The sequence below is a fragment of the Pongo abelii genome, chromosome 18 (assembly GCF_028885655.2).
Source record: "Pongo abelii isolate AG06213 chromosome 18, NHGRI_mPonAbe1-v2.0_pri, whole genome shotgun sequence".
NCBI classification, from domain to species: domain Eukaryota; kingdom Metazoa; phylum Chordata; class Mammalia; order Primates; family Hominidae; genus Pongo; species Pongo abelii.
In genome coordinates this window covers 87,167,546-87,190,594 of record NC_072003.2, presented here as the reverse complement: position 1 = coordinate 87,190,594, position 23,049 = coordinate 87,167,546, and the positions used below count along the sequence as shown (strand labels likewise).

The following is a 23,049-nucleotide window of genomic DNA, read 5'->3' as shown; positions in this document are numbered from 1 at the left end:
TCTGCCTGCTTCGGCCTCCCAAAGTGCTGGGATTACAGGCGTGAGCCACTGCTCCTGGCCTAGATACTGGACTTTTTTAGAACGGTTTTGAGGTGATTTGACAGGATAGGCTCTTAAAAGAGGATAGTTCTGAGGTCTGGGCACGGTGGCTCACGCCTGTAATCCCAGGACTGTGGGAGGCCGAGGTGGGCAGATCACTTGAGGTCAGGAGTTTGAGACCAGCCTGGCCAATGCAGTGAAACCCCATCTCTACTAAGAAATACAAAAATTAGCCGGGTGTGGTGGTGGGCACCTGCAATCCCAGCCACTTGGGAGGCTGAGGCAGGAGAATTGCTTGAACCCAGGAGGTGGAGGTTGTGGTGAGCCGAGATTGTGCCATTGCACTCCAGCCTGGGTGACAAGAGGGAAACTCCATCTCAAAAAAAAAAAAAAAAAAAAAAGACAGTTCTGGAACGTTTGATACATCAGTAGGGGCATCTGGACTTGTTCCTGCCTGGGACTTTTTTTTTTTTTTTTTTTTACAACCAGACACTGTGTCAGTCCAGCTCCATGGTTGTCCTTGTAGTGTGGCCCTGGGCGCTGGTAGAGGGGTTGGTGTTCAAGTGGCACCTTTGCTTCCTTTCTCGATGCCAGGCTCTCCTTTCAGGAAGTGTAGAGGCAGCCAGTCTATGGTGACAGAGGATTCTGTGAGGAAGGGGACAGCGCTCAGGTGGGTATCCGGGGTGACCTTGCTGACCTGCCGCTTGTGTCTCTTGTAGGTTAAATGCCTCCCTCTCGGTTCATCCTGAGAAAGATGAGTTAATCCTATTCGGAGGTGAATATTTCAACGGCCAAAAAGTAAAGTATATATTTTTTTCTTTTCTTCCCATGTTGCATGAGTATCATTTGACAGAAAGTTAACTTAAGGCAGTGACATCAAATATGCGTTAGCCCCTTCACCCCCTTGTATCACGCGCTTGAGCGGTCAGGCCTGATGTGAGACGTCGCCAGGACGGTCCAGCACTGGCATGACTGTTGATGACTTCAATGGTCCTGGGGTCTCTGTTCCTGGGACTTAGGCTGAGGCCTAGCTCTGCCGTCATCACTCTTGACGGGCGCACCCCTCTTTGTGGTTGTCTGCTGTTCTTCCTCCCAGTGGGTTTCCAGGTTTCACACTCAGCTTTCAGGTTGTCTTAAATAGGGAAAGTGCTGATAAATTGTAGGGCTAATTTTTATTTTTGAGCAGGCCAGAAAGACCTGTGTTTCACAATTGTGTGTGAAACACAAAAGCAGGAGCTCACCTTCCCTGTAGCCCGGGATGGGCCTTGGGGGTTTGACTGCATTTGTCCATCTTCGTTTCTCAGTTTTCGTGCATTTAGAAACTAGGCTTGATTGGGTACGGTGGCTCATGCCCGTAATCCCAGCACTTTGGGAGGCCGAGGTGGGCAGATCACCTGAGGTCAGGAATTTGAGACCAGTCTGGCCAATGTGGTGAAACCCAGTCTCTGCTAACGGTACAAAAATTAGCTGGGCATGGTGGCGGGTGCCTGTAGTCCCAGCTGCTTGGAGGCTGAGGCAGAAAATCGCTTGAACCTGGGAGGCGGAGGTTGCAGTGAGCAAAGATTGCGCCATTGCGCTCCATTCTGGGCAACAGCAAGACTCCATCTCAAACAAAACAAAAACAAGAAAACTAGGCTTGAGTTTAGGAGAATGACCAGTCCTAATAACAACGAGGGCTTTCAGTACCTTCCAGATTGATGGGCCTGGTGGGCGTTCGGTCATTTTCATTGTGTTGTCATCCCCAAGGGCCCCGGGGACCCAGCCCATGGCCTCCCTGCGCTGGTGTGGTTTACATTCCTTTAGCATGTCAGTTTCCCAGGGAATTGTCATGATTAAGATTGTTCTCACCACTTCTTGGAAGCATATCATTTGTGACACCGACATTCTTCCTTCCTGTAGACTTTTTTGTATAACGAGCTCTATGTCTACAATATCAGAAAGGACACCTGGACCAAAGTTGACATCCCCAGTCCACCTCCGAGGCGCTGTGCTCACCAGGTAATGTCAGCACTGACTCTCAGCCGCCCTCCCTCTTCCCATGTGAGAGTCCGGTAGACACATGGAGAGTTGATAGGTGAGGGCAGCTGGTGCGGAGGGGCTGGGCCCTGTAGATCGCCTGGTTCTGCTGTTTGCTCACTTGGATTCCCTACTCGGCTTCTTCACTGTGAGACGGGGAGGTGAACGCCTGCTCCCCAGGTGACGTGAGGATCATATGAAATATTCCATGTAAAATACCTGCTGTCATTCCTGGCATGTCCGAGCCACCGGCAGAATGCTCACTCCCCTTAGGCCCACGATCTGGACTAGATGGTGAAGACAGGAGAACTGGATGTTCAGGAAAGGTGTGCGTGGTGGAAGGAAAACAGTTGTATTAGCGGAAACGAGCTGTAACGGGATCACAGAGAAGTGGCACTGACTTAGCACGTGGTTAGCTCCTTTCCTACCCAGGAGAGCAGTGTCAGCTGTCCCTCTGCTGTCAGGGAAGGGGCTTCCGGAGTTAGACGTTCTGTAAGCTCCGTAAGGATGGGAACTCTGTCCTTGTCCATTGTTCAACTCTGTTACAGTTGGACTCGCACAGAAAATTTGAATGAGTGTCCGCCTCTCCAGTGCAGAGAAGGATCATCACATCGGGTGACCACAGCATGATTCATGCATTCCTCTGCAATATTTCCTTCCCTCTTTGCTGATTATGTGCTTAGAACTCACCTGCTAATGAAGTTGGTTTGGTGAGGAGGACCTGCCTGCCTGAGCTGTGTGAACATCCTGTGCAGATGCAGGCTTGCAGGCATTTGGGCTGGTTTAAAAATCAGATTTGTATATGCTTGGATTTGTTGTTGTTGTTGAGATGGAGTCTCGCTCTGTCACCTAGGCTGGAGTGCAATGGCGTGTTTTCGGCTCACTGCAACCTCTGCCTCCCAGGTTCAAGCGATTCTCCTGCCCCAGCCTCCTGAGTAATTGGGATTACAGGCACCCGTCACCACACCTGACTGGGATTGTATTAGGCAGCTAAGGTGCCTTCTACATTTGAATCTTTATTTTATTTTTTTGAGAGGGAGTCTCGCTCTGTCTCCCAGCCTGGAGTGCAGTGGCATTATATCAGCTCACTGCTACCTCCGCCTCCTGGGTTCAAGGGATTCTCCTGCCTCAGCCTCCCCAGTAGCTGGGATTACAGGCACATGCCACCATGTCCGGCTACTTTTTTTTTTTTTAGATGGAGTCTTGCTCTGTCACCTAGGCTAGAGTACGATGGTGTGATCTCGGCTCACTACAACCTCTGCCTCCCGGGTTCAAGTGATTCTCTTGCTTCAGCCCACTGAGTAGCTGGGATTACAGGCACCTGCCACCACGCTTGGCTAATTTTTTTTTTTTTCCTCCTTGAGATGGACTCTTGCTCTTGTTGCCCAGGCTGGAGTGCAATGGTGCGATCTTGGCTCACTGCAACCTCTGCTTCCTGAGTTCAAGAGATTCTCCTGCCTTAGCCTCCCAAGTAGCTGGGATTACTGGCGTGTGCCACCACGTCTAGTTAGTTTTTTGTATTTTCAGTAGAGACAGGGTTTCACCATGTTGGCCAGGCTGGTCTCGAACTCCTGACCTCAAGTGATCCACCCACCTCGGCCTCCCAAAGTGCTGAAATTACAGGCATGAACCACTGTTCTCAGCCTGAGTGTCTGGATTTTTTCACCTATCAAACAGTGTTGCATTTTGTCCTGAGGTGATTCAGTTCCTTGCAGATCATCTTGATCCTTTTGACACTCACTCTAGGGCTAGTTTAGCCCTCAGTGGTGGCCTTTCTGCAGTCTCTAGTGAGTGACCTGTGCGGTCAGTGACATCTTTTCACCTCGTCTGGTTGGAACTTGCCTGTTTCCAAGCCCTGTGTAAGCTCAGATAGTTCTCAGCATCAGAAGATGCTTTTGTCTTCACAGTGGTGGTTCCTTGGTCTCACCCTCCCAGGGTGCGGCTTAGTGTACAAAGACTCCAGGGGACGCCCCCGTGCAGATTTCCTTGGTCTCACCCTCCCAGGGTGCAGCTTAGTGTACAGAGACTCCAGGGGACGCCCCCGTGCAGATTTCCAGGGCTCTTTCTCCCACAGCTTCCTCTCTCCAGTGCTCTGCCCTGCCACTTTTAGCTGCCTCCACGTCCCTGAACTCCAGTCCTTGTCTCCTCAGCTACGCAAGACCACCTGCCCTGCCTGTGCCCCTTGTCCCTGCACCAGGGAAGAAGCTGCCTGCAGGGGCCGGAGTCATGGGTCAGGGCTGCGTGGCGTGTTTCCTGGCTCTCAGGTTCGCAGTCCTGCACTTCCCAGTTTCTGTTGTCTGGAGGTTGTTGCTTCCTAGATTTCGTCTGGTTTTTTCCTTGTTGATGGTGGGGAGCTAATGTGGTACAGGTTGCTCCATCGTGGGCAGGAGTAGAAGTTTTATCTGTGGGTCTTCATAGTTTTAATCTTCCCTTGAGTCATATTTATTTTTTTCCCTGGTGTTCATTATCTTTGGGGTGTAGGCTATACGAAACTCTTAGGCTGCTGCCTTTGTGTGGTCCTCTGGGTTGGACTGGGTCGGGCCTGGGATTGTAACTAAGATGGAGGAAAGGATGTTAAAACAGTGCTGTGGGCTGGGCATGGTGGCTTACGCCTGTAATCCCAGCACTTTGGGAGGCCGACGGGGGGCGAATCACGAGGTCAGGAGATCGAGACCATCCTGGCCAACACGGTGAAACCCCGTCTCTACTAAAAATACAAAAATTAGCTGGGCATTGTGGCGCGTGCCTGTAATCCCAGCTACTCAGGAGGCTGAGGCAGGAGAATCGCTTGAACCAGGGGAGTTGGAGGTTGCAGTGAGCCGAGATCATGCCACTGCACTCCAGCCTGGTGACAGAGCGAGACTCTGCCTCCAAAAAAAAAAAAACAATGCTGTGGATTACACTCTTTTTCCTGGAGTTTGACTTCATTTTTTTCTTTTTCTTTTTTTGTGGAGAACGAGTCTCGCTATATTGCCCAGGCAGGTGTTGAACTCCTGGGCTCAAACGATCCTCCCTCCTCTGCTTCCCTGAGACACTGAGAGCTGGGATTACAGGTGTGAGAGCCACTGTGCCTGGCCATTTGACTTCTTTTTTTTTTTTTTTTTTTTTTTTTTGAGACAAAGTCTCACTCTGTTGCCCAGGCTGGAGTGCAGTGGCACGATCTCGGCTCACTGCAACCTCCACCTCCCGGGCTCGTGCCATTCTCCTGCCTCAGCCTCCCAAGTAGCTGGGACTATAGGCACCCGCCACCATGCCTGGCTAATTTTAAAAATATTTTTAGTAGAGATGGGGTTTCACCATGTTAGCCAGGATAGTCTTGATCTCCTGGCCTCGTGATCCGCCCGCCTCGGCCTCCCAAAGTGCTGGGATTACAGGCGTGAGCCACTGTGTCCGGCCAACTTCATTTTTTAAGAATGGCTTTATTTTTTATATTTTAGAAATAGGGTCTTGCTTGTTGCGAAGGCTGGTGTCAAAGTACTGGGCTCAAGCAGTCCTCCCACATCAGCCTCCCACAGTGTTGGGGTTATAGGCATGAGCCACTGCACCTGGCCAGGAATGGCTTTAGGGACTGATTATGTAAGTTGTAAATATTCATTCTGAAAAAAATGAAAAGAATTAAAAGGCAAGTCCATTGTCCATTCTCCCTAAACTGAATTTGTATTTTCTGCATGTTTTCTCTGCACATAAAGTTCATATATATATATATAATTTTTTTTTTTTTTTTTTTTTGAGATGAAGTCTTACTCTATTGCCCAGGCTGGAGTGCAGTGGTGCGATCTCAGCTCACTGCAACCTCTGCCTCCCGGGCTCAAGCGATTCTCCTGCCTCAGCCTCCCGAGTAGCTGGGATTATAGGCGTGTGCCACCACGTCTGGCTAATTTTTATGTTTTCAGTAGAGACAGGGTTTCACCATGTTGGTCAGGCTGGTCTCGAACTCCTGACCTCATGATCTGCCTCCCTCGGCCTCCCAAAGCACTGGAATTAGAGGCATGAGCCACCACGCCCAGCCAGTTCATATTTCTATGCATCTATTTCACACTAACTGGAGCGTGCATGTATGTGTTCTTTCTATAGTGTTTTTTACCGTTGATGTATTATTGTAGGATTATTCTGTGGCATTGAATAGTCTTCCATGAGACGATATTTTAAAACTCTATTTACTGTGTGGCATGGTTGTGCCACCTAACTTCCTCTAGACTCAAAACATTTGTTAGGTTTCAACCTTGAGCCAGTCGTCATGTCTGCTGTAAAGTGTAAATTGGTCAGTTTCTCCCTATGGAACTACTGGGCTTTTAGAATGATAGGAAACCTGGCCTGTCCCTTTACAGGTGAGTCATCTGTGCTGAGATGACAGATGCAAAGAACAACTGGAAGTGGGTGGGGTGGAGAGGGACACGCCACCCCCTGTGTGCTGCCACCACCTGCACCCGCCGTCTGGCCCAGGAAGGAACCACATCGGTGCAGAGGGGCGGCACTGTGGCCATTTCTAAGTGCGGGTGGGCGGAGCACCGACTCAGAGGTGCCGGGAGGGAGCCTGCTGAGGACCACTGTCTGCCCCACCCGGGGCGCACTTGACCTTAGACGGGTTGGCACTCTCATTTACCAGCCCTCTCTGCGCCCTGTGTGGAACCATTCTTCGTCCTGCTAGGTCCTCTTACCTTGAAACGAGAGGAAATAAAACAACAGGCTTTAATGAAAGAACCAACTCTGAAATGACCACGGCTGAGCTGGGAAATGGGGCTTCACCTGCTGCTGGGTTGCTCAGGTCGCTTTTTCTCTCTTAATTATGCCACCAGGTGCGTTACAGTCACGCGAAGCTGGGCTGCGTGACCCTGGGCAGGGTGGGCGGCTCTCACCTGTGGAGATGCAGCACTGAGAGTCCCCCTCCAGCGTGGTTGCTAACATAGACTGCTTAGGAGCGTGCTTTTCTCATCCTGGACCCCAGCTGCTGCTTAATTTGCAGGTTTGGAGGAAAGACCCCGTGGAGCTTGGTGGTTTCCGCCACTGCTTGCAGCCCAGCCGTCTGTCCAAGCAGCTCTTTCCACAGGTGGATGTGTGCCATCCCCTAAAGACTCTGCCACCCGCAGTTCTTGGGGCCTTGAGAGGGAGTGGGCCACGGAGGGCCTCATGTGGAGTAGCCGGTGGTGTCTGATAACCCATCAGGGATGCTGTTGTTTTTGATTGGTGGTCTGCTTTCTCCTTGGCGTCCCCTGCTGTTGGAGTGCCTTGCCGTGTGTGGCCCAGAGGGCATCACTCCCGCTGCGCTCCTTCACCTTTACTGTGGTGCTGAAGTCTTTATTAATCATTCATAATGTCACGTAGGGCTGGGTGCCGTGGCTCGTGTGTGTAATCCCAGTGTGCTTTGGGAGGCCGAGGCGGGAGAATTGGCTAAAGCCAGGAGTTTGAGACCAGCCTGGACAACATAGACCCCGTTGCTACAAAAAATTAAACAGCTGGGCATGATCTCACATGCCTGTTGTCCCAGCTACTCAGGAGGCTGAAGTGGGAGGGTCACTTGAAACCATGAGGTTGAGGCTGCAGTGAGTGATGATTGCGCCACCGCCCTCCTCCAGCCTGGGCGATAGAGCAAGACCCGGTCTCTAAAAGGAAAAAACATAAACACTTCCTTTTTTTTTTTTTTTTTGAGATGGAGTCTCGCTCTGTCGTCCAGGCTGGAGTGCAATGGCACAGTCTGGGCTCACTGCACCCTCCACCTTCTGGGTTCAAGCGATTCTTCTGCCTTAGCCTCTCAAGCAGCTGGGACTACAGGTGCATGCCACCATGCCCGGCTAATTTTTGTATTTTTAGTAGAGATGGGGTTTCACCGTGTTGTCCAGGATGGTCTCTATCTCTTGACCTTGTGATCTGTCTGCGTTGGCCTCCCAAAGTGCTGGGATGACAGGTGTGAGCCACCGTGCCTGGCCCATAAACACTCCCTTTTACGTGCACATTGTACTTGTGAGGCTAATTTAGTTGGCACATAATGGCAAGGAAAGGCATTAACGGGAGCAGGCAGACAGCTTTGTCATAGATATTAATAAAGGAAAACACTGCTAGGTTGCGCCACACCATTGTTAATGTTTGAGGTAACTAGCTGTGTCCACTTTAATGGGATATGGCATTGTCTACATTTAAATGGATGTTTATTTTGCAACCTAGGGATACATGAAAGTTTATTAGACTCTTGACTGAGGACGTGCTTTCCTACGAGGGTGTTTCTCTGGAATTCTCCCCTCAGAGGCAGGAGAGGACAGTGGCTAAGTGTGGGGCTGGTCATGTTGTGGGGCAGCCGAGATAGTACTGAAGCGCTCACCACTGCCAGTCACCCATGACACTGGCCCTTCTGCTGTGTGGCTGTGCCCTGACGTGTCACCTTTCCTTTCACAGGCGGTGGTGGTGCCTCAAGGTGGCGGACAGCTGTGGGTCTTTGGAGGGGAGTTTGCCTCTCCGAACGGAGAGCAGTTCTACCACTACAAGGATCTCTGGGTCCTGCATTTGGCCACCAAGACCTGGGAACAAGTCAAGTAAGAAGCCAGTGGAGAAGCTGAGCTCCGGGCGTGGCTCTTCTGTGCTTGTGTGCTGAGCCCGAGTGCTGGGAGCAGACCTCAGAATACCAGGCTTCAGAGGAACCTGGGTCGCAGTCCTGGAGTCCAGCCTCACTGGGTCCTGGGAGACCATGTTTTCTCTGGACCCTTCATACAGAAGCCTGGGCCAGGTGTGGGGGGTGCCACCTGCCTGGCGTTGTTCTCCAGATTCCTCTTGTTGTTGGCCGCCAGCCTCTCGCTGCCTGTGTTGCAGCTCTTCTCCTGTGGTCTCCTGCCTTGGAGGCAGCTCTGGGTGCCCAGCTTGCTGGAAGGGGAGCCCCATAGCTATGTGTCATTGACTAAAAGGCACGCTCTTTCTGTGTCGAGTTGGTGTAGAAACCGTGGAGCTGGTATGAGACAGGAAGGATGTTGACATTTCTCTTCAGTGAACCCCGCTCAGCCTCTTGATTTCCACCTCTGTCGGGAATGTCACTGATGGGGTTTATGATGCATGTTTACCACGCACAGGTGTCTCCCATTAGTCAAGAGCTGCATGTCTGTCTCTCCGTGTAGAGAGCCAGATGGCATGTTTGCATATAAATTATTTAGGAGAAGAAATCTAGTTGAATGACAGACTGAAGTAGAGTTGTTAGCATCCTTCTATGTGTGGCCTGGCTCGATTGCTGCGGCTGTGACCCACCATTACACACACCATCTCTCTGCCATTAAAGCAGCAGAGCGGAAGTGCCCTTGCTCCTGGGAGAGAGGCCGCTGCACGTAGGCCTTCTCCACATCCCAGGGCTTCAGCCAGAGGGCAGCGGCGCTCCCTGGAGCCCGGGCTTGGTTATGTCACAATGAGCCACTTCGGGGTGTTTCCTGGAGTTTGGTCCCCGTTATGTTGCAGTGAGCCTTGTCAGGGTGTTGAGGCCTGTTTTGCTGGCCCCACTGCTCTTGCTGGCTGTGGGCCGGGAATGTTAACCAGTCAAATGAAGAGTCTGCTGTGGGTGGGGAGAGTGCAGACAGATTCCCTGCGCTGGGCCCACCTGCTGAAGGGGAGGGCATGACCATAGCCTTACAGTGGGACCTGGAAGGTGCTGTGGTATGCGGCTGGTTACTGTGTTCCCAGGCTTTTCCGTCCCCTTTCTCGTGCTTGTTTTGAGAAAGGTTCATAATTTTAGTAGGCACAGCAGTTGGGAAATTACTTTCATGCTAAAAATAGATTTCTTTGTGTGTATCTTGAAGCTCACGTATTTCCACTCAGCACGCAGTTGTCCTTTTGCTTTATTCCTTTTGGAGCCCACTTGTTACTGATTCGCTTGTTTATCTTTGGCAAATCGATTGATTTTTTAATAGCATTTTATCAGCTTTGGTATCTCTTGTTCATAATTGACAGGTGAGGAGAGTCAAGTCTCTGTGATAGAATGCGTCTAACCCAGCACCCAACCCAGCAGGTCCCGCCAGGCTGGTGTTGGCTGCGGCGCCTCTGTGGGTGCCTCTGTGGTGACTCTGAGCGTCTGTGACATGAGGGCTCTCTCGTGGCCTTCAGGCTTTGCTGGTTCTGTCACTCGGATCATGGGTATCTGTTCCAAGGGAATAGGGGTGCACTGTGGGTACCTGGTCACTTTGGGAGTGGCCCTGGCCCCTCCCTTGGGCCGGCAGCTGCGGGTGGCAGCCCCTACCTCATGTGCAGCTCCAGCTGCATCCCACACTGTGGGCTCGGTCATACGCGGGACATCCGTGGCAGCTGCCCTGGGTCAGGATTGTCTGATAAACAGACACCTCATTCCTCAAGTGCTTGCTAATGGTAATTAAAACAGGAGACTTGTTTTAAAGGTATATTGTAGAAGCTATTAGACTTTTTTTTATAGTGATCCTGCAAACATACAATGTAGTTGTGATTCTTAGCCCCCAGTTTCAGTCTCTAGAGGGAGTAGTGGGGCAGGAACAGGGTCATTATGTGCCTCACTCTCTTCTTTTTGCCAGAATCACCCTTTGTGGAGGCATCTGTCTCTGGTGATAATTCCTGGTTCTCCTTGGCCTGAGTAACCATTAGCAAGGGAGACCTGTGCGGGGGATGAACAGAGATGCCTCGCAGAGCATTGCTTTGAGACGTTTGCCTTGGCAGCCAGGGTGTGACTAATGGGTCCACAGGTCGCCCTTGGTCCTGGAGGGTCGTGTGGAGTGTGCGTCTGATAAGGAGACGCAGCCTGTTCTGAGTACAGATTTGGAGGTCAGGAAATTGAGGGTGCCCTTAATCTTTCTCTCTCTCTCTCTCTCTTTCTGGTCTTGTCTTTCTCTCCTGTCTCTCCTCTCTCTCTCTCTCTCTTTCTCCTTCCTTTCTTTCTTCCTTCTTCAAGAGACAAAGTCTTACTCTGTTGCGCAGGCTGGAATACAGTGGTGTGATCACACCTTACTACAGCCTCAAACTCCTGGGCTCAAGTGGTCTTCCTGCCTCAGCCCCCCTAGTAGCCAGGTTTACAGGCGTGCACCACCATGCCTGGCTAATTAAATTTTTTTTTTCTTTTTTTAGAGATGGTGTCTTGTTATGTTGCCCAAGTTGGTCTTGAACTCTTGGCCTCAAGAGATTCTCCCACTTCAGCCTCCTGAGTAGCTGGGATTATAGGTGTGAGCCACTGTGCCAGGCTGAGCTGCTTAATTTCTGTATTTCTACTGCTCAGCAGGATTCGGTTACTGCTGCTTAATGTATTTGTGATTGGGAGATGCCTAATGTTGAGCCTCATTCAGTTGTTAAGACCCTGACGAGACGCACAGCAGTAACAAATGGTCTGCAGGAGATGTTGTTTGACAGCTGATGTCTGTGTCCCTTTCTGCGTTCTCTCCCACCTTGTAGTCAGCTCGGGGTGCTGAGCCCTTGCCCTCATAAACACCAGGCGCCTTGACTGTCCCCATGGCCTCAGCCTGCCCTCTCCCACCGTGCCCCAATGTCGTCTTGAAGACCTTCAATGTGAGTGAACGCTTCTCTTGCGGTGACAGTTGACTGCAGTCTGTTGTGTACCAGCTCCAAGCACATCTTAGCTAAGGTTTTCTGAGCAAGACATTCAGCAGAAGCCAGAAGAGGTGGATGGATCTGCCCATATAAAACAGGAAGGTCTTTGTGTGGAAAATGATGCCACAGGGAAAGTTAAAAATGGTGACTGGTGGGAGAAGGTACCTGCAGCATCAGGCAGAGCTCACGTTCTGGAAGGTGGTACCCTCTGCAGCAGAGCAGAAGGTGGGGCAGAGGCACCACGGGGTGGGCCCCGGGGCGGGTGCTGCGAGAGCAGTGCTGGGCAGTATGGGCAGGGCAGAGGCACCAGGAGGTGGCCCCGGGGCGGGTGCTGCAAAAGTAGAAGGTGGGGCAGAGGGCACCACATGGCGGGCCCCAGGGCGGGTGCTGCGAGAGCAGTGCTGGGCAATATGGGTGTAGGGTGAGGGTAGAGAGAACATGCCCCCACCGCTCAGTGGGTGGCACCTGTTCATTGGAATTTTAAATGTGCGTGTCCCCTGACCCCCAAGTTTAAGGATTATACCCGAAAGAAATGCTTCCTCTTATTTCGCACAAAAATATATACAAAAAACAGGATGCAGAACAACATATGCTTGGAAAAAAGCCTGCATGTGTACACGTGTGTGCACCTGCGCATGTGTGCAGATGATTGCGTGTGTGCACGTGTGAGCATATGTGAGTGCATGTGCCTCTGCCTGTATGTGTATGCATGTGTGTGACTGTGTGTGCATGCGTGTGTGCACATGTCTGCCCGTGTGCGCACACACCTGCATGTGTGTGGACACCTGGATGTGTGTGCATGTGATTGTATGTGTGCGTGTGTGATTGTGCATGCGTGTGCACACGCTTGTGCATGTGTGATTGTGCTTGCGTTGCGCTCGTGCATGTGATTGTGCACGCGTGTGTGCACTTGTGCACGCGTGATTGTGCATGCATGTGTGCACCTGTGTGATTGAGCATGTCTGTGCATGCGTGTGTGCTCGTGTGTGTGCACTTGCAAGTGTGTGCGCTGTCGCAGTAATCCAGAGAACCTGGTGCGTGCACACTGTGGGTGCACAGGAGAAGGTCTGTGTTGTTTCTGAGGTTTCTTCTGATTCATTGATCTTTTCCTGGTATCATTTTTTATGCCATTTTAATTAATTACTGTAGTTTTATGATATATTTTGATAGGTTGGAGGATTTTTCTCATTTACTTAAAGTCTTTGCTTTTTTCATGTATTTTGTTTTCATGAGCTTTACCATCAGTTTTTCAAGTTCTATTTTTTTTTTTTTCCGAGACAGTCTAGCTCTGTTGCCCAGGCTGGAGTGTAGTGGCACAATCTTGGCTCACTACAACCTCCAACTTGCCGGTTCAAGCCATTCTTGTGCCTCAGTGTCCCAAGTAGCTGGGATTACAGGTGGCTGCCATCATGACTGGCTAATTTTTATTTTTTATTTTTTTTATTTTTTTTGAGATGGAGTCTCATTCTCGTCGCCCAGGCTGGAGTGCAGTGGCAGGATCTCGGCTCACTGCAACCTCCACTTCACAGGTTGAAGCAATTCTCTTGCCTCAGCCTCCCGAATAGCAGGGATTACAGATGCCCGCCACCATGCCCGGCTAATTTTGTATTTTTAGTAGAGATGGGGTTTCTTCACGTTGGTCAGGCTGGTCTTGAACTCCCGACCTCAGGTGATCCCCCCGCCTCGGTCTCACAAAGTGCTGGGATTACAGGCATGAGCCACTGTACCTGGCCTTAGTTTTTGTATTTTTAGTAGAGACAGGGTTTCACTGTGTTGGGCAGGCTGGTCTTGAACTCCTGACCTCAAGTGATCCGTCCGCCTCAGCCTCCCAGATTGCTGGGATTACAGGCATGAGCTACCATGCCTGGCCCTCAAATTCTAATTTTAAAAGTCCAGAAGGATTTTGACTGGATTGCGTTTGCTGATGAATCGCATTTAGGCAGTGACCCCATCATACCCCTCTGGCCTCGCCGCTGGGAGCATCGTGTATTTCTCCATTTAGTTTTTTATTTATTTAAGAATTTAAACCTGGGCTATGATGGTAAGAGTGTCAAATTCTGACCTCTAAACACCCTGGGAAGTTAGGTTTATTTATTCATTTTTTTCATTTTTATTTATTCATTTTTTTGAGATGGAGTCTCGCTCTGTCGCCCAGGCTGGAGTGCAGTGGTTTGATCTCGGCTCACTGCAAGCTCCGCCTCCTGGTTTCACGCCATTCTCCTGCCTCAGCCTCCCGAGTAGCTGGGACTACAGGCGCCCGCCACCACGCCCGGCTAATTTTTTGTATTTTTAGTAAAGACGGGGTTTCACCGTGTTAGCTAGGATGGTCTCGATCTCCTGCCTCGTGATCCACCTGCCTCGGCCTCCCAAAGTGCTGGGATTACAGGCGTGAGCCACTGCACCTGGCCAGGTTTATTTTTTTTAACGTTCAGTCAAGTTTAAAATGGCCTGAAGTAGAATTGTAGAGTCCAGGCCGGGTGCAGTGGCTCATGCCTGTAATCCCAGCACTTTAGGAAACAGAGGTGGGAGCATCACTTGAGCCCGGGAGTTTGAGACCAGCCTGGACAACATAGTAAGACCCCATCTCTAAAGAAGTTAGTTAGGTGTGCTGGTGTGTGTGTAATCCCAGCTACTTGGGAGGCTGGGGTGGGAGGATCACTTGAGCTCAGGAGTTCAAGGTGGCAGTGAGCTGTGATTACATCACTGTACTGCAACCGGGGCCACAAGTGAGGCCCTGTGACTTAACAAAACATCAGAATGCAAGGCATATACATTTATAAAGTCTTTGACCTCATGTCTAATGGTTCTCCCAAAAGCCTCCAGTTAGTGCCAGTGCTGGCGTGTGGAGGGCTGACTCTTGGCGTGATGCCTGTGCAGGTGCTCCTGTTTCACAGTTTTCCTCAAGTGTTCTCCGTGCTCATCCTCACTTCATAACTGTGGCAGACACTGGACTACAGCTGCGGCGCCTTGCAGAATGACTCTTGCCTGCCCTGATAGGAAGGCGTTATGGGCAACTCATCTGGAGGGGCCGTGTTTTGATTCTGAACTTAGAGAACAGTGGGGGGTTTTCCTGGCACAGTGGCCAGCAGAGCTGCCCGCTAGCAAAGAGGATCTTGAGTAGTGGTTCTCAAATCTTCGTACTCCACGTAGCCCCTAGGGAGCCCAGGAGAATGCTCCTTCCTGCCCTCCCACTCCGGATCAGTCTCATTCAGAGCAGGTTTGATGTGGGGTTGAGGAATCTGTGTTTTACCCGATCCTGACGGCTCTGGGCCACAGACGGGGTCCAGTTATGATCTGATCCATCAGCCTCTGTGACTGGTGGAAGGCATGCTTATTTTGAATACTGTTCAACTGATGTGAAGTTTTTTAGCTGCTGCTTAAAAGAAGTAAGAATATTCATGTAAAATACCTCTTAGATCCTTAACAATGAAAGTAGTGTAGGTTTTGCTTTTGTAAATTACTAATGATTGCAGAATGAAAGCATTCTCTTAATGGTGGTTTGGCAGGTCAGGCTCTGAGTGCTATGTGGCCAGATTGTCATGGGCTAGTGTAGCTGGGGATGGTACAGGGGACTGAAGGGCGCAGGCGGCCTGTTGATTTCATGGGCTGGGCTGTGGTATGTGGCATCCTGGTGCAGTGCTGCCGCTGCCCGTAATTGGGCTCGGGGGTTCACACACTATGTGGCCGCTGCTGAGAGAGGACTACTCTAGCTGTTTTTCCTCTGTCATTTTTTTTTTTTAAATTGATCTAAAAGGAAACGTCAGGAGATTCAGCCACAGCGAAGACGGTTTTTGCCCTTTCTGGGGAAGATTGCTGTGGCAGGCCTCGTGCAGAGCACGTGGGAATCCCTGTGGAAATCCCCGTGGGATGGGCTTATGTCTTTTGAGAAGTCCAGGAAGAGCTCATCAGGAAATGGAATAGACGTTGCTACCGTGACGCAGCCCTGCACTGCGCATTCGTTTTTTAGTGAATATTTTTTACTTCTGTGGGGGAGTTGGTTTTTTAGCTGAGGGTGTGAAGTTGGGGGGAATTAAATATTGGTAGAGGCGCACGGAGTCTGGATTCAGTATCTGGAGTAGTCAGTGTCTTCCTTGGCTTTTCAGGGTTTTCTTGTAGGAAGGCAGAATAGAGTCCCTCCTGTTATCTGGTCATTTTTAACAGCGATGCATATTTTCGGATGCTGATAATCTGATTTGAGTTGGGTTAATGTATAGTAATGGTCCCCAACCTTTTCGGCACCAGGGACTGGTTTCACAGAAGACAATTTTTCCACTGCTGGTGGGGAGGGGTGACGGTTTCAGGATGAAACGGTTCCACCTTAGATCATCAAGCATTAGATTCTCCTACAGAGCTCACAACCTAGATTCCACAACCTGGATCTGTGGTGTGTGCAGCTCACAATAGGGTTCGCGCTCCTGTGAGAGTCTAATGCTGCTGCTGGTTTGACAGGAGGTGGGGCTCAGCCTTTGATGCCTGCTGGCCCTCCTCACCTCCTGCTGTGCGGCCTGATTCCTAACAGGCCATGGACCTCCAACTGGCAAGCAGCAGGGCGCCTGGGCCTCTGTCCAGGCCAGCACTGGCTGGCTGCCTTCTGCTGTGTGTTGGTTGGTTGGCTGGTGGGTGTTTTTGTAGCACATTGGATGATAAGTGGATACTTTGTAACAGTCTCTCATCTTCTCCATTCTAGCAACAGACACATATGCTTGATGTCATAATGGTTTGGAAATGAGGGGGAAAATGGCAATGCTGACGTCAAGACCAAAACTCAGGTGCGGGAGCATTCCTGCCTCGTTGGAGGGCTGCGTGTGGCCAGCGCTAGCTGCTGTTTTGAGATCTCTTCAGTCTGTTCCTTGAGTGGGAGTTGGCCGCAAAGCTGCCCTGTTCCGACTTTGCAGCATAGATCTCTGTACTGTTTCTTATTTTTGTTTCTGTGTGTTTGTTTTAAATGTGTGTGCGCTCATGTGAGTTTGAAAGGAGTTAGATGCAACAGCAGGAGCTGTGCTCAGGGCAGTGGTGTTAATCATGGAGGGCGTGGGAAGGGCTGGGAAGAGGAGGGGGTTGTAAGACTCCCCTTTTCCCTCCCATGTAAACAGATGCTGGTGACTGAAAGTCTGTCTGCGGTTATTGGCAAGAGTGATTGGAAACTGTGAAACACTAAAAACACCAGCAGCTGGTGTTTGCAGGGCATTTTCCTTTGACGAAGGTGTGTCCTGGTAGAGATGGGTCACAGCTGGGGGTGCAGGCAGCTCCCAGGAAGGCGGGAGCCACCCCCCGCTGGGCTGGGAGGGAGAGAGGCCCTGCTGCCCAGTCCGGCCTGGATCCTCCCAGCATTAGGCTCTGGAGCAGGAGGGGAGGCGGCTGCTCCTGGGAATCCCCCAAAGTAGGGTTTCCCCTCTCCCCGCCCCCCCAACCTGTCAATCTCCCGTTGCTGCTCAGCCTGGGGCCTCTGGGATAGGGAGCAGAGCAGGGGCCTCTGGGATAGGGAGCAGAGCAGGAGCCGGCAGTCCCCTCGGGATGCACACGTGTTGGGTGGGAGCGCTGGAGCTCTCTTGTTTCCCTCCTCAGTCACGGTGGGCCTGCCCTGCCCACTGAGCTTGCCGGCTTTGAATATTCAGAGTTTGGTTAGGTCGGCCTGCCACACGTGACAGCCAGCGTTTCTCCAGGCACTTGCCACCTTCTCTTCCTGTCCCCTGGAGGAGGTGCAGGGGGTTGGGGGAGATTCGTCTCCCTCCATTGGTTTCTGGGCCAGTGCCTTCTGAGGGATCATCTGTGACTCACAAACCACAGATGGAGGCCAGGCCACTTCAGGACCCCGCCCGATAGGTGTTTCGTAACAGCTTTCTCTGAGATGTGATTCATATACCATCAAATCACCCTTTAAAATGTGTAATTCAGTGGTTTTTAGCATATTCACAGAATTGCGCAACCAGCACCATGATCTAAAGTTAGTGCATTTTCATCCCCCAAAAAGAAAACTCATCTTTTCTAGCAGTCACCCCACCATCCCCGGTCCCTGCTGTCTGTGTCTGTGGATCTGCCTATTCTGGGTATTTCATAAAAGCGGAATCAAAGCACGTGGGCCCTGTGACGGGCTCTTCTTTCCGCGTGGTGCCGTCAGGACATGTCTTCTTTCCGCGTGGTGCTGTCAGGACGTGTCTTCTTTCCGCGTGGTGCCGTCAGGACGTGTCCTGCTGTTGCGAGTATCAGCGCTTCACTCCCATGGCCAGATGAGGTGCTGGTGTGTGGATGGATGAGGTACTGGTGTGTGGGTGGATGAGGTGCTGGTGTGTGGATGAGGTGCTGGTGTGTGGATGGATGAGGTGCTGGTGTGTGGATGGATGAGGTGCTGGTGTGTGGATGGATGAGGTGCTGGTGTGTGGATGGATGAGGTGCTGGTGTGTGGATGGATGAGGTGCTGGTGTGTGGATGGATGAGGTGCTGGTGTGTGGATGGATGAGGTGCTGGTGTGTGGATGAGGTGCTGGTGTGTGGATGAGGTGCCGGTGTGTGGATGGATGAGGTGCTGGTGTGTGGATGAGGTGCTGGTGTGTGGATGGATGAGGTGCTGGTGTGGATGGATGAGGTGCTGGTGTATGGATGGATGAGGTGCTGGTGTGTGGATGAGGTGCTGGTGTGTGGATGGGTGAGGTGCTGGTGTGTGGATGGATGAGGTGCTGGTGTGTGGATGGATGAGGTCTGGTGTGTGGATGGGTGAGATGCTGGTGTGTGGATGGGTGAGGTCTGGTGTGTGGATGGATGAGGTGCTGTTGTGTGGATGGACCACTTTTTGGTTTTCTGTTGGGCACTTGGGTTGTTTCCACTTTTCTGCTGTTGCAGTGTTGCTGTGAACATTCACGGACAGTGCATACATCTTTGTATGCACCGGAGCACTTGGGAGATGATCGATACTGTTTGGTTGGATGAAGATATAGATGTGTGTGTGTCTGCGCGTGTGTGTGTGCGCAGGCATACGCACTGTTTCCTCCTGATGTGAGGAAGGGGTCATCATTTGGTCCTCAGCTAAAGCTGCATCTGAGTGAAAGTCAGTTTCCTGGGGAAGGCTCCTTGGCAGGATGATTCTGTTATTTTTCGATTTTGTAGTGAAGGACTGCAATGAGTTAGCTAACAGTGACTGGCCTCTGAGAGTCTGAGGTGTGAAGTACAGGTCACTATAGGAATGGACACACCTTGCTCTGCCTCTGGGCGTGGGTGGGTTGGGTTACATGGTCTGAAGCTCTCTGACTCCACTGTAACCTGGGTTGTATCGACAGCAAACAGCAGTAGCTCATGAAGGCAGAACCTGCCCTGCTGGAAAACCGGGGTGTGTGTGGATTCCGCTTTTTGCAGTTTGCTGATGGATGATTGCTTGTATCTGTGATAGGACGGAGGCGGGACCCACATGTACTTAGAGAGACTGGGCTGGGCGCAGTGGTTCATGCCTGTAATCCCAGCACTTTGGGAGGCCAAGGCGGGCAGATCACCTGTTGTCAGGAGTTCAAGACCAGCTTGGCCAACATGGTGAAACGCCATCTCTACAAAAATACAGAAAAATATTTGCCAGGCGTGATGGCGGGCGCCTGTAATTCCAGCTACTCGGGAGGTTTAGGCAGAAGAATTGCTTGAACCCGGGAGGCAGAGGTAGCAATGAGCTGAGGTCGTGCCATTGTGCTCTAGCCTGGGTGACAGAGTGAGACTCTGTCTAAAAAAAAAAAAAAAAAAAGAAGAGACTGATTTGTAGAGAAACCGGGAGGGTGAGCTGGAGTGCGGTCGTGTGATCTCGGCTCACTGCAACCTCCGCCTCCTGAGTTCAAGTGAGTCTCTTGCCTCAGCTTTCCAAGTAGCTGGGATTACAGGTGCGCACCACCACGCTCGGCTAATTTTTGTATTTTTAGGAGAGTCGGGGTTTCACCATGTTGGCCAGGCTGCTCTTGAACTCCTGACTTCAAGTGATCTGGCTGCCTCGGCCTCCCAAAGTGCTGGGATTACAGGCATGAGCCACCGCACCTGGTCTAGGGTAAGTGGTTTTTGACCATAGGTTTATTTCGGTGCTGAGGCCTCTAACTTCATTTGATGTAATTGAGTGTCTTAATCAGTGTCGACAGCTAGAATACCTTGGTTCAAATTCTGGCTGTGCCACAGACTGGTTTTGTAGGTATCCTGATTTGTATGTCTTGATTTTCTTATCTGTTTTTTTTTTTTTTTTTTTTTTTGGTCACCCAGGCTGGAGTACAGTGGCGCCATCTCGGCTCACTGCAGCCTCTGCCTCCTGGGTTCAAGCAATTCTCCTGCCTCAGCCTTCCAAGTAGCTGGGATTACAGGTGCCCACCACCATGCCTGGCTAATTTCGTATTTTTAATAGAGGCAGGGTTTTACCATGTTGGCCAGGCTGGTCTCGAACTCCTGACCTCAGGTGATCCACCCACCTCGGCCTCCCAAAGTACTGGGATTACAGGCGTGAGCCACCGCGCCCGGCCAATTTTCTTATCTGTAAAATGAGACTAAAGGTAATATCTGCACCATGAGTTTGCTGTGAGGATAAATGCACATAAAAGGACTGTGCCTGGCATAGAATAAACACAAATGGTGGTTTTTCTCTGAGTAGTGATCATTAAGATGAGACAAGGGTGTGGTTTATAGGCTGCCTGAATTCTGGAGAGGGCTACTAATAATGCCACACAACGTGATTTAAGTGCCCTGTCTTTACGCCATCATTTGTTATTTGATGGACTCGATACTTGGAAAAGCAGGGCGAAGTTCCCAAGGCATGTGTTTGAAATGGAAGGAGAGGTGCATGCACACGGCTCTCCCTGGCTGCACTGTAACTGCTCTTGAAAGACAGGGGCTCTCTAGTCTGAGGATGAGCCACTAGACTGAGTTTCCTCAGCCCCTGTGACCCGGACTCTCAGGAATCCGGCAGGAATTGCTCCTTTGCTCAGCAGATGTCTCTAGGCCACCGGTGGGGCAGTGGTCCTGCTGTCGGGCTGCTTCACGATGTTTCTGTCCACGACGGACCACACATACAGTGGTGGTCTCCTAGGATGATCAGACTGTGTTTTTACTTCCCTTTTGTCTGTTGAGACATCTACTTGCCATTGTGTTACAGTGGTCTAGAGTATCTGGGACAGTACCGTGCTGTCCAGGTTTGTAGCCTAGAAGCAGTGGGCTCTCCCAGCAGCTCAGGTGTGTGGCAGGCTGTGCCTTCCAGAAGTGTGTGCGTGCACTCGGACAGCACAGTGACAAGGTCGCCTAATGATGTGTTGTTTCCCAGAACCTGTCTCTGTCATTAAGTAGTGCGTGACTGTATGTTGTATAATTTTGAAAGGTGTAGACTGTAAAGTCACTCAGAGAAGTGTTTGCATGCAGAGTGCTTAATTCTGACTGTACCCTAAGCATGTAAAGTTACCTGGTGTGTATCCGTTTTCTGTAAATGTCACGGCAGCGGCCCAGTTGAGGGGCCTGGTGGTGACACTGCCTGGCAGCTCGCCCCGCTTGGAGCTCCATCCTGCACGCAGCTCCTGAGCCTCGAGGCAGCCACCACCACGATATTCCCCTGTATTTTGTGCTCTCCATAGGTCTCTGGCCGAGGAGGACATTTGGATTTTTTAAGACTTCATATTTAGGAATGACAGCAGTTTTGAAAAGTCTGTTGGGGTTTCAAATATAAATGGGCTTTTTAAAATAGCTTTATTTTTCTAAAGAGGGATGTGGAATCTTTTTATAGAAAATTTTCCCTTTTTAGGTAGAAAACACAGTGATATTTGGCTACTGCCACAAAAAGTTAATTGAGTCCTTTGTGTCAGCCAGAGGATGAGACTCTGGTGGGGTTCCCATGCAGGCAGTGGAAGGAGGCCCCACCCCAGCGCAGTTAGGGCAGTGGGGGGTGCCCCTTCGACAGGGCTGCAGCAGGCCCCAGGCCTGTGTTCCCTTGCTGGATGGGGACGGCAGTGGCAGCGCTCGGTTCTCCTCTGTCTTTTTTTGAAGCAGATTTGGATGCAGACATACTGGTTTAATTTTTTTTTTGGCGACGGAGTCTTACTTGTTGCCCAGGCTGGAGTGCAGTGGTGTGATCTTGGCTCACTGCAAGCCCCACCTCCCAGGTTCATACCATTCTCCTGCCTCAGCCTCCCGAGTAGCTGGGACTACAGGCGCCCGCCAACATGCCTGGCTAATTTTTTTGTATTGTTAGTAGAGACGGGGTTTCAGCACTGGTTTAGTTTTGAATAAAGGTCTGATCCTCAGATTGTTCTTATGAAGTAATCCATCGGGAAATTCGTCGGGAGGGGGAGGGGCGTCAGGAAATTCGTCAGGAGGGAGAGGGGCGTCAGGAAATTCGTCAGGAGGGGGAGGGGCGTCAGGAAATTCGTCAGGAGGGGGAGGGGCATCAGGAAATTCATCAAGAGGGGGAGGGGCGTTCGTTTCTTGCTCCGCATGTGTGGGGTTTTCTTCTCAATTGACTGTCATGTGTAGTGTGTCCATTGGATGGCCCTGTCTCCTGGGGTGTCCAGCCTGGAGGGGATGGGGCTGCTGTGGAGTCTGTGGAACCGTGAAGTGAGGCCAGCTTGGAGGACTCCAGAGAAACTTAGTGAGCTGAGATCCTGCTGGGTATCAGTATGTGAGGAGGCCACCCCAAAGGCTCATGCCAACTCCAGGTTGGATTAATAGAATTGGTGTTTAGAAAAAGGAACTGATTGCTTCTGGTTGACATTCCATGGATGAGTGTGGTGGTCATTCTGAGTGATACATTAAAAGGGATGCTGATACGATGGAGGGTGCTAGAGGAGAGAAGCTGGTGGGACCCCGCGTTTGAACAGTGAGAACCGAATTCGCTCCAGCTTGGAGCAAGACCCCTGGCAGTCACCCTGATGATGCGGTGAATTATCTCTCTGAACTTCAGTAAACTTGGATTAGATTACTCAAGCTTCCTTTTACGTTTGAGATTCCATGTCTTGATTTTTTTTTTTTTTTTTTCTTGAGACGGAGTCTTGCTCTGTCGCCCAGACTGGAGTGCAGTGGCGGTCTCGGCTCACTGCAGCCTCTGCCTCCTGGGTTGAAGCGATTCTCCTGCCTCAGCCTCCTGAGTAGCAGGCATTACAGTGCCTCCACCACACCCAGCTAATTACTGTATTTTTAGTAGAGACAGGGTTTCACCATGTTGGTGAGGCTGGTCTTGAACTCCTGACCTCGTGATCCGCCCACCTTGGCCTCCCAAAGTGCTGGGATGACAGGCGTGAGCCACCACGCCCAGCCCTCTTGGGTTTTTTAGGGTACCTGCCCATTTGTAGGCTTGTACATAAAACCCTGTGAGTGGGTTTTGGGGACAGCTGTGTAACATGCACAAAAAATAAATGGAGGAAGAATGCATTATCTAAATAAGCACTGACTTGTGTGATTGAAGCTGTAACCATCCTTTGCAGCCCAGAGTTGCTGTGACCTGTGTGGAGAGGTGGGAGGGTCAGGCAGAGTG

At 51.0% G+C, this 23,049-nt stretch overlaps 1 protein-coding gene across 17 annotated transcripts in view; it reads left to right on the top strand.

The window, feature by feature from the left end:
• Positions 1–23,049, top strand: part of KLHDC4 (kelch domain containing 4) — a 71,108-nt gene that overhangs the window by 9,317 nt on the left and 38,742 nt on the right. For 14 of the 17 annotated variants that reach the window (XR_010137694.1, XR_008514333.2, XR_008514332.2 and 11 more), the window contains 3 exon segments: positions 759–837; positions 1,939–2,037; positions 8,443–8,579. The exons of 2 other annotated variants lie outside the window; for them this stretch is intronic. Coding sequence is in view for 9 of the 15 variants with exons in the window: in XM_063717075.1 (XP_063573145.1) it covers positions 759–837; positions 1,939–2,037; positions 8,443–8,579 (315 nt within the window). In the remaining 6 variants the exon portion in view is untranslated. 17 annotated transcript variants of the gene reach the window in all.